General features: G+C 44.7%; 1 protein-coding gene across 1 annotated transcript; it reads right to left on the bottom strand.

The window, feature by feature from the left end:
• Window positions 1–12,547: 12,547 nt before the first annotated feature.
• Window positions 12,548–16,293, bottom strand: hey1 (hes-related family bHLH transcription factor with YRPW motif 1). The gene is made up of 5 exons (XM_043689104.1): window positions 16,129–16,293; window positions 15,625–15,700; window positions 15,419–15,502; window positions 15,091–15,172; window positions 12,548–14,242 (listed from the first exon to the last, which is right to left on the bottom strand). The coding sequence occupies exons 1-5, from the start codon at window positions 16,212–16,214 to the stop codon at window positions 13,659–13,661; spliced, it is 912 nt and encodes a 303-aa protein (XP_043545039.1). The 5' UTR covers window positions 16,215–16,293; the 3' UTR covers window positions 12,548–13,658.
• Window positions 16,294–18,191: the final 1,898 nt, after the last annotated feature.

Raw genomic sequence — 18,191 nt, 5'->3', positions numbered from 1 at the left:
CAGTCTGCAGAGCTCCACCAATTATCTGGCCATCAAAATATCCAGACCATTGTATAATAAACTCTTTCTTGTTACTCAAGGTTGTGTTTCTCTTCTGCCATTAATCCTTAAGCATTTAACATGAGCAGGACCCACAGGAAAGTATTAGAAGAAAGGTTGATGACTGTATCACTATCGCATCCAAATACCAGCTGCAGGCAACTCTTAACACATTTAGACTTCTGATGGGTAATTATCCTAAATCCAGAACCCTCTGAAAACATCTCCAAAACTGAGCTACAGGCAGAGACATCAGGGCTTACATGTCAAGTTACCCAGTGAACGCTAGATAGATAAGGAAACAGTCCTAATTCCTGGATAACTATTTATCTAGCATCCCAATGCCAACCCCACCCCAAGCCTCCAAACCTCACCAACTATCCCAACCCCCCCCAACCCTATAACCAACCCAACCCCAGAGCATCAAAGCCAACACCCTAGTCCCCTTAGACCATCCCATACATGCCAACTCTCCAGCTCCTCATCAATCTGACCTAACTCGACCTTTCAACCCAATAACCCTAACCACCTTGTCACCATGTCAACCTGCCTACTTGCCCTCTTATCTCACGAACACTGAAAAGCTGCTGAAAGATCCCAAAGCTATGTGTGTGCTAATGAATGAACTTACTAGAATGTGGATAACCACCTCACTTCAATTTTTACTAAAGCAGATAAGAAATGACATTTGACCAGGGAATGATCTTAAAAATAATATTAATGGAGTTGAGATAGAAAGGAATGAAATAATTTCAAGTGAGCAAACGTAAGCAAGGCTATAGGAGAAAGTGAGGACTGCAGATGCTGGAAAAGCACAGCAGGTCAGGCAGCAACCAAGGAGCAGGACAGTCAACATTTAGCATAAGCTCTTCATCAGGAATGAACAGCTTATGCTTGAAACATCAACTCTCCGGCCCCTGGGATGCTGACTGACTGACTGTGCTTTTCCAGCACCACACTTGAGATGGTACACTCACCCAAACACAAAAACATCAGGGAGGAGATGGTCACTTGTTTATAGATGTACACAAGTTCCATTTAAGTGGATGTTGTGCCAGAATTCTCAGGTACAGTTCACTTTTTATCCAAAGTACCAAATGTGAAATTGAACAATACCTGGGAACAATGGATGAGTCAACTCACTGTGCACAGTAGGAACAATACTGGAATCTGTACAAGAAGAAAGGACAGAGCAGAGTCTAAAGACAAAATAAGCAAAGAAGAGGGCACATGGATTCTGGATCGCTAAGTCATTTAAATTAACTTATTGAAATTATTTGAAGAGGTATCAGGAAGTAAATTTGGGGAATGCACAGATGTCACATTCGGTCGGCATAGACTAGTTGGACCGAAGGGTCTGTTTCCATGTTGTATGACTCTATGACTTTATGACATGAGCTTTGGAAAGGATATGGATCTGGTAACTCACAGCAGGCTCAAGGCAAAATTAAGGTGATGTGGAATACTGGGATGGTTATTAAATTCGCTGGTACAGTGAATAGTGGTCAGGAGTAGTTCTTCAGATTTGAGCACAGTGGAAACTAGTGTTCCACAAGAATCAATGCAGGGACCAGTCATTCGTAGTTTAAATCAATTATCTGCTCTTAGATACAAGTAACTGAGAGTCAAAGTTTGCAGATTTATCAAACTTGTACGTATGGCTGCCAAGGGAAGAAGAATGCAACACAATAGTGTTTAAAAATGCGCAAACTAGCCTGTTAGTTGATAGATGAACTTTAATATTGATACATGTGAGATGGAACACCATGGTCGAAAAAAAAACGGAAACATTACCTGTATCTTAAAAAGAGAAAAAAAGTGAACAGAATACAGTATTCTAAGCACACAGGTGAGCAAATCATTAAATGCAGCATCACGGGTAAACAATGCAACTTGGAGCAAAGGAACGGTACTTATTCCTGGCTGACAGAGTTAAAAGGTACTGAAGATATGTTCAACTTATGCAAATTGAGGTATTGCATAAAACAAACAAGGGCAGGATTTGTACAATTAATGATGGGGCCCAGCGAAGTGTTATCAAACAGAGAGACCTTGGGGTGCACATACATAGTTCCTGGAAATGCAGGGTGGTAAAGAAAGCATTCGGCCCATTTGCCTTCACTACTCAGACCACTGAGTATAGGAGTTGGGGCATTATGCTGCTATTGTACAGGAGGCTACTTTCGGAGTACTGTGTACAATTCTGGTCACCCTGTTAGAGGAAAGATGCCAGTAAACTGGAGAGGGTGAAGAAACGTTTTACTGGAAATGGAGGGTTTGAGTTATAAAGGGAGGCTGGATAGGTTGGGACATTTTTCACTGGAGTATGGCATGTTGAGGGATGACCTATTGGAGATTTGTAAAATCATGAGGGACACAGATAAGGTGAATGACAAATCATTTCTTTCAGGTAGGGGAGTTTAAAACTAGAGGTTTTAAGGTGAGATTTAAGAGGGACATGAGGGTAACTTCACACAGAGGCTGATACATATGTGGAGTGGTAGATGCAGGTGCAGTTATAACATGCAAAAGACATTTGGACAGGTATATGAAATGCAAGCAAATGGAACTAGTTTACTTTGGGAAACTTAGATTTAATTTAGATTAACATTTACATTGACATTGGCAGTGAAAACGGTACAAAGCCGCCATTCTCCAGCGCCATCTTAGTGTAAAAAAGACAGGATTAAAAACAGAAGCAGAACTAAAAAGATCAGCCAAGAGAAAACGTCCAGATCACTGTCCTGCCTCCATTATGAGTCCTCACTGCCAGTAAAACAAGGTCCATCCCTCAATCCCTGAACACTCATGTGTCCCCAGGACAATACTGCGGCTGGAACACCTCCCCTCCCTGACACCGGTGCCTGGCCTGGCTTAGAGCCAAGCAGCTGCCGCTTGAACCAAACCATCAGCCTTCAGCACCATCTCACCTCCATCGACATTATCACTGCTACGGGTCCACGCACTTCCAGGGAGCAAGGGACCCCCAGGAAAGGGAATGTTCCCCACTGCCAACACTCTGGGAAAGGGAGCGCTCTCCAACTGCCAACCCCCCGGGAAGTGGAACACTCCCTACTGCCAACCTCTGGGAAAGGGGAAGGCTCCCCTACTGCCAACCTCCCAGGAAGGGGAATGGCCCCCCTCACTGCCAACACTCTGGGAAGGATTATATTCTCCCACTGCCAAACCCCAGGAAGGGGAATGCTATCCCCCTGCCAAACCCCAGGAAGGGGAATGCTCCCCCACTGCCAAACCCCAGGAAGGGGAATGCTCCCCCCCTGCCAAACCCCAGGAAGGGGAATGCTCCCCCACTGCCAACTTCTGGGAAGGGGAACGCTCCCCCACTGCCAAACCCCAGGAAGGAGAATACTCTCCCACTGACAACCCCCAGGATGGGGAACAGTCCCCCACTGCCAAACCCCAGGCTGGGGAACGGTCCCCCACTGCCAAACCCCAGGCTGGGGAATACTCTCCCACTGACAACCCCCAGGAAGGGGAACGCTCCCCCACTGCAATCATTCCGAGGGACCGCTGCCACTGAGAAAGGAAATTAAAAAAAGAGCAAAACTAAAAAGAAAAGAACCTGGTTGGCATGGACGAGTTGAACTGAAGGGTCTGTTTCTGTGATGTAAGAGTCTATGACTCTCTGCGCTGGTTATGGCGGGATTCAGGGAGCTGGGCACGTTCAGGCCTCTGGAGAGGACATTAATGCTGTGGTGGAAGTGCAAGGAAGATACTTTCTAACCAGTCTTGCTCAGGGTCACCTCTGGAGCAGGTGGGACTTGAACCGTCTCCTGGATACGACCTGGAACAAATGCAGCTGCTGGGAAAGATTGAAGAGAAAGGAGAAACATTTTGACTGAGCCAGGCAGATGGCTACAACCAGGATCCAAAATACATATTGACCAGGATCTTCCCATTTGAAATTAAAGATAGGTGTTGAGAGGGTTTCAGAGCATTATTCCTCATTGCATTATTTACACAAGATGTTGGGCACATTACTCAATGAAATGTAATACTCATTACCACTGGCAGCTGCTGGCTTCCAAAACTTATAATTAAAGCTTGGTTGGAAGCCAGAAGAGGTCCTCACAGAGGGGTACCTCTCTTACTCATGTCCCAGAAAAAAATAAGTCAGCTCCCCGTTTAGAGTCACAGTCATAGAGATATACAGCATGGAAACACACCCTTCGGTCCAACTCGTCCATGCCGACCAGATGTCCTAACTTAATCTAGTCCCATTTGCCAGCACTTGGCCCATATCCTTCTAAACCCTTCCTATTCATGTACCCATCCAGATGCCTTTTAACGTTGTAAATGTTTTCAAAGCGCTAATGGATAGGGTGTCAGAGAGAAGGTCACATGTCTTCCCACTGACCACAACAAAAGGCCACTGAAGCAGACATAGGAATCTCAGAATTTCATCCAATAATGTACCCACCACTGTTGCAAGACTCAATAGTTCTCCAGCTTTTCCTTGCAGCCTTTCTTAAGTAATGGTAACACATTATTGTTGAGATGAGGTAGATATAATGGGAGGAGACTTGTGTAGAGCATAAACACTAGTTCAGACTACTTATGATGAATTGCCTGTTTCTGTGCTGCATATTCTAAGCAATTCCACGTGAATTATTCTTGTATACAGTCGCAGGTTTAACTTTTCTCTCCATTGAAGTCTATTGCAAAATGCAAGTATATTCTCGATTTGGCCACCAGAGGGCACATACTACCTTGTGTAGTAAGTGCACTAACAGCGGTGGTGGTGTGCTGCAGTTCATGTGGCGAGTTTGAGTTGACATGGCAAGTATTACGTTGTAGTCTGGAGCTGTGGATGATGACTCAATGTTCCTTCCATCACACAGCTCACCAGAAATCTCTCCCACTCTTGCCACCTGCCATTTGCATACATCGGAAGGGATTACAGTTTGATGCTAAACCTGTTTGACTATGTTTTCAGTGCACTTACCTTCCCAATCAATCCCTGGAGGGATACACTAACATTTAGCTTCTCGTTACCAGGCAATGACACAGAAACAGGTTGAGTGCCTAGTGAATGGAATGGCTTTGGTCTTCTCAATCTTTAGTTGGGAAATTCTGCTCCTCCAGTACCAGATGTCAGACCTGTCAGTCAGTCGATGTCAATATTCTCTGGGGTTTAAATTTAGTAAGTCATAGTCATAGAGATGTACAGCATGAACACAGACCTTTTGGCTAACTCGTCCATGCCAACTCATCCAGGCCAACCAGATGTCCAAGATGAATTTGGCCCATATCCCTCCAAACCCTTCCTATTCATGTACTCACCCAGATGCCTTTTAAATGCTGTAATTGTACCAGTCTCCACCACTTCATCTGGCAACTCATTCCATTCACACACCACCCTCTGTGTGGAAACATTGCCCCTCAGGTTCCTTTTAAATCTTTTTCTTCTCTCCCTATGCTTATGCCCTCTAGTTCTGGACTCCCCCACTCTGGGGAAAAGACCAGGGCAAACAGCCCCAGCCTATTCAGCCTCTCCCTATAGCTCAAACCCTCCAACCCTGGCAACATCCTTGTAAATCTTTTCGAAGTTTTTCAAGTTTCACACCATGGTGGAATGGTGGCTCAGTGATTGGCACTGCTGCCTCACAGTATCAGGGACTCAGGTTCAATTTCACCCTTGGGTGACCGTGTGGAATTTACACATTCTCCCCATATCTGTGCGGGTTTCCTCCGGGTGCTCCAGTTTGCTCCCACAGTCTAAATGTATGCAGGTTCGGTGAATTGGCCATGCTAAATTGCCCATAGTGCCTAGGGATATGCAGGCTAGGTGGGTTAACTATAGGGAATGAGGGATTACAGGGATAGGGTGGGGGTCTAGGTGGGATGCTACTCAGAGGGTTGGTGTGGACTCAATGGCCTGTTTCCACACTGTAGGAATTCTACCTTTTATGTAATATCTTTCCTGCAGCAGGTAGAGTCGAGAGTGTGTTGCTGGGAAAGCAAAGCAGGTCAGGCAGCATCCGAGGAGCTGGTGAATCTACATTTCAGGCATAAGCCCTTCATCAGGAATGAGGCTTGTGGGCCGGAGGGCTGAGAGATAAATGGGAGGGGGCTGGGGCTGGGGCTGGGGTGAGGCAGCAGGGAAGGTGAGATGGTCGTGCCGAGTTGCAAAGTTGGGATTGGGATAAGGTTAGGGAGGGGAAATGGGAAAATGGTGAAATCCACATTAATCCCGTGTGGTTGCAGGGTCTCAAGGCGGAAGATGAGATGTTCTTCCTCCAGGTGTCGGGTGGTAAGGGTGTGGTGATAGAGGAGGCCCAGGACCTGCATTTCCTTGGTAGAGTGGGAGGGGAAGTTAAAGTGTTCAGCCACAGGCAGTGGGGTTAGTTGGTGCGGGTGTCCCAGAGATGTCCTCTGCAATGATCTGCAAGTTGGCATCCTGTGGAAGTGCAGATAAATGTCTGTTCGATGTGGAAGGATCCTTTGGGGCCTTGGATGGAAGTGAGGGGCGAGGTGTGGGCACAGGTTTTATACATCTTGCAGTTCCATAGAAGGTGCTGGGAGTGGGATGTAGGCTGGTGGGGGGGCATGGATCTGACAAGGGAGTCGCGGAGGGAATGGTCTCTCTGGAACACTGTTAGGGGTGGGGAGGGAAATCTATTCCTAATGGTGGAGTCTGTTTGTAGGTGGCAGAGGTAGCGGAGAATGATGTAATGTACGCAGAAGATGGTGGGATGGAAGGTCAGGACCGGGGGGGGAGGGTGTGGGGGTTTGTGTCTTTGTTGCGTTGGGATGGGGTGGGGTTCAAGGACAGAGGTGCGGGAAGTGGAGGAGATGCCATACCCAGCAACATCCCGGTAGATTTCTTCTGAACCCTCTCCAGTTTGACAATATCCTTCCTATATCTGGGCAACCAGAACTAGACACAGTATTCCAGAAGAGGCCTCACCAATGTCCTGTACAACCTCAACATTATTTCCCAACTCCTATATTTATAGGACTAAGCAATGAAGGAAAGTCTCTTTTTAACCACCCTGTCTACGTGTGATGTAAACTTCAAAGAATAATGTACCTGCACCCCTACAACACTAGCCAAGGCCCTACCGTTAATGAGATAAGCCCTACCCTGCACGATGGCTCAGTGGTTAGCACTGCGGCCTCGCAGCACCATGGACCTGGGTTCAATTCCAGAGTTGGGCAACTTTCTGCATGGAGTTTGCACATTCTCCCCGTGTTATGTGTGAGTTTCCTCCAGGTGCTCCAGTTTCCTCCCACAGTCCAAACATGTGCGAGTCAGGTGAATTGGCCAAGCTAAATTGCCCATAGTGATAGGTGCATCAGTCGGGAGGAGGGGAATGAGGCTGGGTGGGTTACTCTTCAGAGGGTCTGTGTGGACTTGTTGGGCCGAAGGGCCTATTTTCGCACTGTAGGGAATCTAATGAAACTGCATTACCTCACATTTCTCCAGATTGAACTTCATCTGCCATTTTTCAGCCCATCTGTAATATGGACATTTTTCAACATGTCACCATCTATTTCACCACATTCTATATCTTCCATGTCCTTCTCCACAGTAAACACTGATTCAACATACCCATTTAGTATCTCCCCCATCTCCTGCAGCTCCACACAAAGGCTGCCTTCTTCATCTTTAAAGGGCCATTTTCTCTCCCTAGTTACCCCTTGTCCTTAAGGCATTTATAAAATCCCTTTGGATTCTCCTTAACCTTATTTGCCAAAGCTATCTCATGTCTGCTTTTTCTCTCCTGATTTCCCTCTTAAGTATACTCCTACTGACTTTATATTCTTTTAAGGATTAACTCAATCTCTGCAATCTATATCTGACATATACTTCCTTCTTTTTCTTGACCAAAACTTCAATTTCTCTAGTCATCCAGAATTCCCTATACCTACCAGCCTTGACCTTCCCCCTAACAGGAACATATTGTCCCTGGACTCTCATTATCTCATTGAAGGCTTCCCATTTTCCAGCCATCCCTTTATCTGCGAACATCCACCCCCAATCAACGTCTGAAAGTTCTTGCCTAATACCATCAAAATTGACTTCCTCCAATGCAGAACTTCAACTTTTAGATCTGGTCTATCTTTTTCCATCACTGTTTTAAAACTAATAGAATTATGGTCGCTGACCCCAAAGTGCTCCCCCACTGACACCTCAGTCACCTGCCCTGCCTTACTTCCCAAGATAGGTCAAGTTTTGCACCTTCTCTAGTAGGTACATCCACATACTGAATCAGAAAACTTTCTTGTACACACTTAAATTCTTCTCCATCCAAACCTTTAATATTATGGCAGTCCCAATCTATGTTTGGAAAATTAAAATCCCCTACCATAACCACTCTATTATTCTTATAGATAACTAAGATCTCCTTACAAATTTGTTTCTCAATTTCCTGCTGACTATTGAGGAGGGGGTCTATGGTACAATCCCAATAAGGTGATCATCCCTTATTTCTCAGTTCCACTCAAATAACTTCCCTGGACCTATTCCCAAGAATATCCTAAGTACAAAATGTAGCTGTAATGTTATCCTTAATCAAAAGCCACTCCCCCCCCCCCTTGCCCCACTATCCTTCCTATAGCATCTATACCCTAGAGCATTAATTGAAATATAAAAAGTTGGTCAAATCTCAGATGGCAATGAAACAGACTTCAGACGGGAGGTGAAAGACCTGGAAAAATGGTGCACCGAGAACAACCTAGCTCTCAATGCCAGCAAAACCAAGGAACTCATTATTGACTTTCGAGGGGATGTTACTCATGCCCCCCCCCCCCCCTACACATTAACAGCACAGAGGTGGAACGAGTGGAGTGTGTCAAGCTCCTGGGAGTGCTCATCCACAACAAGCATTTTTGGATTCTTCATGTGGACGCACTGGTTACAAAGGCCCAACAATGTCTCTTCTTCCTCAGGCAGCTGGGGAAATTTGGCATGATGGTGAATACCCTTGCCAACTTTTATAGGTGCACCATCGAGAGCATTCTGTCCGGATGTATCACTACTTGGAATGGCACCTGTACCATTCAAGTTCAGAGATGGTTACACAGAGTGGTGAACTCGGCTCAGACAATCACAAAGACCAACCTCCCATCTATAGAATCCATCTACCAGACCCGCTGTCAAGGAAAGGCCGCCAGCATTCTCAAAGATCCACCCACCCCGGCAATGCTTTTCTACAACCTCTACCATCAGGGAGAAGGTACAGAAACCTGAACACATGCTCCAGCCGGTTTTGCTACAGTTTCTACCCTACTGTTATTAGAATACTGAATGAACTCAAAAACTCTTAACATTCGCCTGTAGCTGCGTTTTTGTTTTTGCTGCTGTTTACCTATTATTTACTATCTATGCTATTTAACTATGTGATCTGTCTGTATTGCTTGCACGACAAGCTTTTCACTGTGCCTCGGTACATGTAACAATAAATTCAATTCAATTCCTGAGCGATCTTGACAGGATAGATGTGAAAGGAAGTTGGCTTTTATAGCTAAAAGAATAGAATATAAAGGTAAGGAAGTATTGTTGTAACTCTACAAGGCAATGGTGAGACCGCACCTGGAGTATTGTGAACAGTTTTGGTCTCCTTATTTAAGGAAAGATGTAGAGACATTGAAGGCAGTTTAGAGGAGGTACACTAGATTGATCCGAGAGAGCTTGAACAGTTTAGGCCTCTACTCTCTGGAATTTAGAAGAATGAGGGGAGATCAAATTGGGGTAGTCAAGATGGTGAAAGGTGTGGATAAAATTAGATGTGGAGCAGATGTTTCCTCTTATGGGGCATTCTAGGATAAGAGGTCATAGTTTTAGGATAAGGGGAAACAAATTTAAAACAAAGGTGAAGAGAAACTACTTCTGCCAAAGGGTTGTGAATCTGTGGAACTTGCTACCCCAAAGTGCAGTGGATGCTGGGAGAGTGAGTAAATTTAAGGAGGAGTTAGACAGATTTTTAATTGGTAATGGGTTGAAGGGATGTGGAGAGAAGGCAGGAAGGTGGGGGTGAGGGGCATATCAGCCATGATCGAATGGTGGGGCAGACTCAATGGACCGAATGGCCTTATTCTGTTCCTTTCTTTATGAACTTAAATTTCCTCTTATTTAGAACTGGGGATCACTGTTTAAAAGTCGTAGTTGTCCATTTAAAACAGAGATTTGACTAATTTTTCCCTCTGGAAGAGTCTTCAGTCTTTGGAATTTTCTCCCTGAAAAGATGATGGAAGCAAAGTCTTTGAAGATTTTCAAGGCCAAGTTAGATAGATTTTTGTTAGACAATGGAGTGACAGGTTTTTGGAGGTAGGCAGGAATGTGGATTTGAGGTTACAATCAGATCGGTCATGGTCTTATTGAATGGTGGAGCAGGCTGGAGAGGCTGATAACTTGTTCCTGATTTGTAGATTTGTAGAAACAGTGGAGATACAGCTGAATGTCATCTGTGTAGATGGGGAAACCTGACATCAGGAAACAAGACGACTGGATTCAAAATGCAGCTAATTCATGAAATAATGTTGAATGAAATGGGTTTCCAATGTAACCATTGCCTCTGTGATTCCTTGAGAGCTCAACTTCGAACAAACATTCTCCAATATCTTTCCATGATCTTTCTTTCCATGAATACACAGCAGATCAGTTAGCCCAGCCTGCCCACATCACTGTTCACACACCAGTCAAGCCTCCACCTATATTCTTCCATCTAAATCTACCATTGTAATGCTCGCTTCCCTTCTCCTGCAGATGCTTGTCCAGATTCACCTTTAATGCAATTATCATATAGGACTATATTATAATATTCCTTTCAACCACTCCTAATGGTAATATGTTCCACTCTCTCACCACTTTTGAGTAAAAAGGTTTCTTCCAAATTCCCTTTTGAATTTCTTTGGTGACTATATCAGTTATTCCTCTCTGCTTTCTCATGAGGTGGATCATTGCTGAACAGGTCAATGTTAGAGCTCTTGCAATGGGAACATTCTCTCTGTATTCAATCTAACAGAAACTGTTATAACTTTACAGATCTCTATTCGGCCACCTCCCCAGCCTGAGATTGCAAAAGGTTTCTCTTCTAAGTTAAAAATTAATACAGACACTTTCAAGTGCTGCACAAAAAAACTCTTACCTCTCGTATGTCAGACCCATTCCAAATGTCATAAGTGTCTATCAGGCAGGAATACTGGCTCAATGGTTAGCACTGCTGTATCACAGCACCTGAGTTCAATTCCAGTCTTGGATGACTGTCTGTGCGGAGTTTGCACATTCGCCCTGTGTCTGTGCAGGTTTCCTCTGGGTGCTCTGGTTTCCTCCCACAGTCCAAAGATGTGCAGGTTAGGTGAATTGGCCATGGCTAAATTGCTCATAGTGTTCAGGGATGTGTAGGTTTGGTACGTTACTCAGAGGAAATGTAGGGGAATGGGTCTGGGTGGGATACTCTTCAGAGGGTCAGTATGGATTGCTGGGCCAAATGGCCTGTAACCATGCTGTAGGAGTTCTATGGTAATTCTGTCTATGATTCAATTATCAGAAGCATGTTCCCATAGTCTCTAACCCTTCAGGAGTTAAATCCAGGTAGTCAACATATGCCCAACCCTACAGGACTGGCAATGGTCAATTAGATTAAGGATAATGTCATCTCTGGCAATAATTATTCCCGCTTGTCAATATTGACCACCAGACATTGGGGCCCTAAGATCTATGATAACAACATCAATGCAGTCATGGTCTACCCTGGCCTTTTACCTCTTGGAACATAGCCTATTCAGCCCCTCTTAATGCCCTACAAATATAATTTTTAAAAAAAAATGTTTTTGCAGCTAACTACCTTACCCCTGCCCCCGGTTCTAACAAGAAGTCTTCACCGACTGTCTAGCATCAGATAGCAGAGATTGTGGTACCTGCCTCTCATGTTCAAATGGAAATATACCGAAGAGGTTCATCTCCAGCATGAGCAAAGGTTCCACACAGATAGGATACTCATCCACTGATAAAAATCTCAAAGTAATATGTCAACAGATGTTCACCCACACATGCAAAACTCTCAGTTGTGGGTGACACACCTTACATATTCTGTCCCTCAGAAGATGCCATACTGAATTTTAATCCTGGTCAGGAAAGTCATTGAATCTGCAGAGCTGTGTGCTGTTGACTGCCAAATGTTGTTATGCACGCAAACTAATTTATATCAACTCTGTCATCGGTATGAACTTACTCCTTAGTGCTATGGGAAAAATAGCAGTTAAATCAATGCAATTTATTTCTGTAGGGCTATAAGATCATTAAGATAGAGAGAATCCATTTACCGAGAGGTGCGAGGGAGGAGCAAAGGATTGCTGGAAAGGTGAGTTAAAGCGTTTAAAACAATTACAAGCTGTTCCTTTGTCCACATTTTTTTAAAATTACAGTTGCAGCAGAACTCACCAGCTGAAGATCACCATTAAATAACCAGTCTGTACACTTTAATATTGTACATAATTGCAAATCACAAACAGCAACAGTTCTCAGAAAAGACACATATAATTGAATTATGCTCAATTGCACTTGTAGTTTATTACTTCTCCTGTTTAGTAAAGTCAGCACAAACCAATATACAGTAATTGAACACTGCACCTGCTATTATCTTGCAAAAATTAACAGTTTCAGCATTGAAAACCCTTTAGCATCTAACATTCGCTGAAAAAAAAGCTGGAAATCTGATTTGTCATCGCTCCAATCAGCAACATTAAAAATATAAAATATCACTGAGAAAGATATTTACATTATTTAGGCATTTTTAATAATTCTGGACACCAGTGTATTGATCTCTACATGTTGACCTTGTTATTTTTACATTTTTTGTTGAGTGTAAGGCATGTAATGTTGACCTTGTAGATAGTCATGTACAGATGTTGGCATAAAATAAATAGATGGATAGTGCCATTGGTGATTAACAATAAATCTGTTCCATTTGAAACAGTTGAAAGGTAGTAAATTAATAGTTTCAGGCAATATGTGGCTAACCAAATAACAAAGACATGAAAAATTTAATTGCCTAATCTCAGGCTGTGTACAATGCCACACTTACACAGGCCTTTGTAACAGGAAACTTTACCATACCTAAACACAACCTGCCTTAATTTAAAAATGCAGCCTTTTAAGCACATCACTGCTTAATCCTTTTTTGAAATAAAGAATAAGAACTTAATTCATTTAAGACAAATAAATTTAATCCAATTTTATATTAGACATCTCTTAAAAAATGAATAACTTTTATATGCAAAGCTCCAAGAAAACTGATAAAACGTCTGAAATGATCTCTGGAACCTTGAAGAAAACTGGCATACTGCCTGTTTTGACTAGTCACACTAATAAAATCAACTTCTAAACATTTTTATCTGAATACTGACTACCTCAGGAATGAAAGGGTCAGACTGCTCACATAAGAATATTATTTAACATATTGTGAGCCAAAGAGGCCATTTATGTTGCCGCATTCACAAGAATTTTGGATTGATTTGCTGTTGTACATTATTAGTCTGCAGAGAATGGAAGCACATCCTGAATATTCCATGGCAACTATGCTGGTAATACCTCAGCTCCATCAAGTTTAAGCTAAGAATTCATGAGGCATGACAATCCTGGAAAAGAGTCTTTAGAAAGCGCCGATCTCTGTCCCCCAAGGTCTGTACGGCTTGGCAATGTTGCTTATTGGAGTCTGAGTGGATGAGCTGAAGCTGCTGGGAGAAATCAAGGGGAAAGTGCTAAAAGACAGAGGGAATGCAGACAAGGATGACATTGAGAATAAAGGTGGGGACAGTTTGGTGGAGGAGGTGACCACTGGGATGACTGGACCAACACTGCAATTAGGAGCCATTCTAAGTGGAGAGGTATCTGTGTGCGAGGATGTTCCAATCCTGTTCTGATGGTGTGGCTCTGTCGAGGCAGCAGTACTATTGCTATTATGGGCAGCCTGTGGCAGGAGGAGCGGGTGCAAATGATGATGTGGGTGCTGGCTGAAGCCAGTACCCCAGGAGAGGTGTCCAATGTTAGGGGGTGCAGTACTTGCAGCTTCCCTCTGAGATGCATAGTTATTGAGGTGAGAGACCAAACGCACACAGAGAGGATCACTGTTCTCCAGGCCTTCGATAATACTCAAGTACCGAGCCATTTCAGCCAAGCATTCTCGAAATCCCAGGCTGCGGTAATCCATAGCTAGTGCCTGAGCATCAAAATAACCTACCAAATTAAATAAAATTAAAATAAATTTATTTTGCAAGTTACAAATATTGTAGCAACTGTGAAGTCAATGAAGGCAACCTTTGAAGTTCTACATTATAAAAATGGTGTTCTGATAAAAGGAATCTCCTGTGCAGCATCTTACAACAACAAGCTGCACTTACTTAGTGCCTTTAATGTAGCAAGTGTTCACATGAGTAAATACATAAAAACTGGCACAGAACCAAAAGCCCAGCTAGCAGGATGGCATGATCAAACAGAAAGATTTTAAAGGCATCTTACAGTGATGGAGATAGCTCACAAAGATAAATCTCTAGATCTGAGGTTTATTTATCTTTGTCTAATTACAGAAAATTAAACTTCAAACATTCGCATCTTCTCAATCTAAAAATAGTCTTCGTCATCATACTCAGTGGACGTTCATGGCTATATTTTACAGAATGTAAAACCAATTAATGTTTCCACAACAGCTAAACTGCACAAAGGTGAGAAACCACATTGAGGAATCTTTGATAGATTTGACATATGGCTTTGGATGGTGGTGTTCTCGGAGTTTTGCACAGCTGAAATGCTATGATGGACAAACTTAAGATTCAACTTAAACAAACGCAGATATTGCTGCAGAAACTCAGCAGGTCTTGCATCATCTGTAGAAAGAGAAACACAGTTAACGTTTTTAGATTCTTCTTTAGACCACCTAACACTTCAATTTCAAAATTAAAACCTTTCAATAATGGGGTGAGAGGAGTGGTCCTACACTCTTTCAGTATCTCCTAACTTTTATAAGGTATATCCCAACCAATGATACTTTCAAGACACCTATTCTAGAAATGCCAACAAAATGTTACCTTTGCCACCGGCTGCATGCAGCATCTTCAAGTGATCAACAGTCATTTGCAAAATTTCTGCCTTTTCCAGTTTGGCGGAGCCCTGCCAACAGCAACAACGAGTCACAATGAAAGACCTGTGTTGAAACCGACCTTTCTCAACCAACTTCCTAGTCAATTGTGTCCCGGCACGACACAATATGTGCTTTACATTCTGATAGAATAGAGTTAGCTTCATTGCAATTTAACTTTACTTGACTCTAGAAAATACTTGAACTTCTTTTAACAAAGCAAGCCTATCTTATCAACGTTCAAATCATGTTTTAATTGAGGACGTTTTGTTTCATACTTGTTTTTCATAAGCACTGGGAACCAGTCTGCGCAGTTCTGACAAGCTGTTGTTAATACGGTCCCGGCGACGCTTCTCGATGATCTGTTTAAAACGAAATAGATTTCCTCTGAGCGATCAGCCAGACAAAACGAAGGTAAACAATTTTCGCTTAGGCTACACGCAACGAAACAAAACATTTCTCAGCAGGGCTGTATCGAACTTACCCCTCGCCTCCTTTTCCTAGCCAGGACCTGGGAGGATGTACTGGGGGACATGGAGCCTGTGACTGTGCTGAAGTTCCTGGAATCCAATCGATCAAATCGGAATCAGAAGCCAAGTACAAAACGGAAAGTGCTACAGAAAGTTTACTGCATGTGTATAAAACCCGAAAGGACTGCGGATGCTGTAAATCAGAAACAAACACAGAGGTTGTTGGAAAGCTCAGCGGGTCTAGCAGCGTCTGAACTGCTCTGAGCAAGGGTCACTCGACCCGAAAGGTTAACTCTGATTACTCATCACACAATGCTGCCAGACCCGCTGGGCTTTTCCAGCAATTTCAGTTTTTAAACCCCAGGCTTGTGTAATAAAATGCAAGTCCCGGAATTAAACGTGCGGCGGTGGAACTATCATTATTTGAATGCATTTGCATCTATCAGCTCCAGGGGGTATCCCAATCTGCAGAGTTTCACATTCGCAAAACAGTGAAAATCCACCAGCAGTGAGTTTACCCATTTTCATCGGCGCTCTCCTTCTCCACCTCGATCGGCTCGTCCAGTTCGCTGTCGGACGAGCTGTCCTCGTGAGTTCTCTTCATGCTGCGCTCTCGGGTTAGTCGCGGTGTAACATGTGAGTGAATGGAGCTCCCGGCCCGCACTTGCTGCCCGCTCGGCTGCCTGCGCTACACTGACTGGCTTTCCCACGGTACCGCGCTTACCCAGCTCCGGGGGCCTGTCCTCCCCGCCCCCGGCCACTAGGGGCGCTGATTGGCAGGGGGGGGGGGGGGGGACACGCACGCGAGCGAGCGAGCGAGAGCGCGCGCGCGATCCGGGGCCCTGATTGACGGCACAGCGCCGCCGCTGGCCGCGTGGAGGGGGGAGTGCAGGCCCTCCTCTTCCTTCTCCTCCTCCCCCCCCACATCCCCTCTCCGTGCACGCGCAGCTGGTGGGGAGCGTGGGAAAGTGGCGGCGGCGCGGGTGCCAAGTAGCAATTGGCTCGCGCGGGGGGGGAGTGGGGGTGGAAGGTGGGCGACTGCGGGTCTGCGGCGGCGCCGTGTGAACGGAGACATGAGCCGCTGCAAGAGGGGGCCAGTTCCTGCTGCATTTGTGTAACCGCTTCCAGGGAGCGCAGTCCCTGCCCGCGCCTTCCCCCAGCCTCAGTGCATTGTGTCCTGTCTGTCTGCACACACTGAGGTCACTCACTCACACACACTGTTGTCTGCAGACAAGCCGCGCCGCTAAAGCAGAGAGAGAGGAACTAAAACCCGAGCCGCCTCCACCACCCCCACACCATGCACACACTGAGGTCACTCACTCACACACACTCACACACACACTGTTGTCTGCAGACAAGCCGCGCCGCTAAAGCAGAGAGAGAGGAACTAAAACCCGAGCCGCCTCCACCACCCCCACACCACTTACTCTTGATGGTGAAGGATATTCAGTGGGAACGGTACAGCACGTCGCTGTATTGCGGGCGTGAGGCGCTGCGTTCTCGTCTCACAACTGGCCATATACTAGAGTCATACTGGTGTTGTCTGATTTTTAACTTTGCTCACCCCCATCGAATGATGTGCCGGTGTTGGACAACGTTAAAAATCACACAACACCAGGTTATAGTCCAACAGGTTTAATTGGAAGCACTAGCTTTAGGAGAGCCCACCAGGTGGTTGTCACCCGATGAAGGAGCGGCGCTCCGAAAGCTAGTGCTTCCAATTAAACCTGTTGGACTATAACCTGGGTGTTGTGTGATTTTTAACTTTGAACACCAGGTTACACTCCAACAGGTTTATTTGGAAGTGCAAGCTTTCGGAGCGCTGCTCCTTTGTCAGGTAGCTGACAGAAAAGATGCGAGGTAAAAACAATGACTGCAGATGCTGGAAACCAGATTCTGGATCAGTGGTGCTGGAAGAGCACAGCAATTCAGGCAGCATCCGAGGACAGGCAAAATCGACGTTTCGGGCAAAAGCCCTTCATCAGGAAGGGCTTTTGCCCGAAACGTCGATTTTGCCTGTCCTCGGATGCTGCCTGAATTGCTGTGCTCTTCCAGCACCACTGATCCAGACAGAAAAGATGCATCAACACCGTGCAACTCGAAACCCCCCCTAAAAGCCCAAAGGGTTGTGCTGCTCAATGCAAAGGAAGGGTTATTTTCATCACCCACCCTTGTTTATTTAGTTCACATCTACGCACATGCCAGATGTAATGAGGAGTTGTAATATTTTCAGATTTAATAAATAAGGACATGCATCAGAGGTCAAACTCTGAAAATACAGCCTTTCCCCTGGACTGAAGTATCAAATGTAGCATTGGCTGTTAAAATACAGATCCAACCTCTCAATGCACCAACGGTGGATTCCTATTGCATCGAGTTCAGCAATATCAGTCAAGGCCTGAAGGATAGCCTTTGGCACTGTACTGGTGAAGGAAGGGATATTAGTTGGAAACTGTCTTGAAGTTATCCATATATGAAGATGAAGAAGGGCCACTGGACTCGAAACATTAACTTTGCATCCCACTATGGATACTGCCAGATCGGCTGAGTTTCTCCAGTAATTTCTCTTTTTGTTTCAGAT

Source organism: Chiloscyllium plagiosum, chromosome 4 (genome assembly GCF_004010195.1).
Source record: "Chiloscyllium plagiosum isolate BGI_BamShark_2017 chromosome 4, ASM401019v2, whole genome shotgun sequence".
Lineage (NCBI taxonomy): Eukaryota > Metazoa > Chordata > Chondrichthyes > Orectolobiformes > Hemiscylliidae > Chiloscyllium > Chiloscyllium plagiosum.
Note: the sequence above shows the minus strand (reverse complement) of the source record. Positions and strands in the feature narration are given on the sequence as shown.

Bases quoted from the DNA above. Each gene is read 5' to 3' on its own strand.
- hey1 (XM_043689104.1), bottom strand. From the start codon at position 16,214: ATGAAGAGAACTCACGAGGACAGCTCGTCCGACAGCGAACTGGACGAG. The intron at 15,701-16,128 runs GTAAACTCACTG...ATTGGATTCCAG, and splicing joins GAGAGCGCCGATGAAAATGG to GAACTTCAGCACAGTCACAG. The intron at 14,243-15,090 runs GTAACATTTTGT...TTAATTTGGTAG, and splicing joins GCATGCAGCCGGTGGCAAAG to GTTATTTTGATGCTCAGGCA.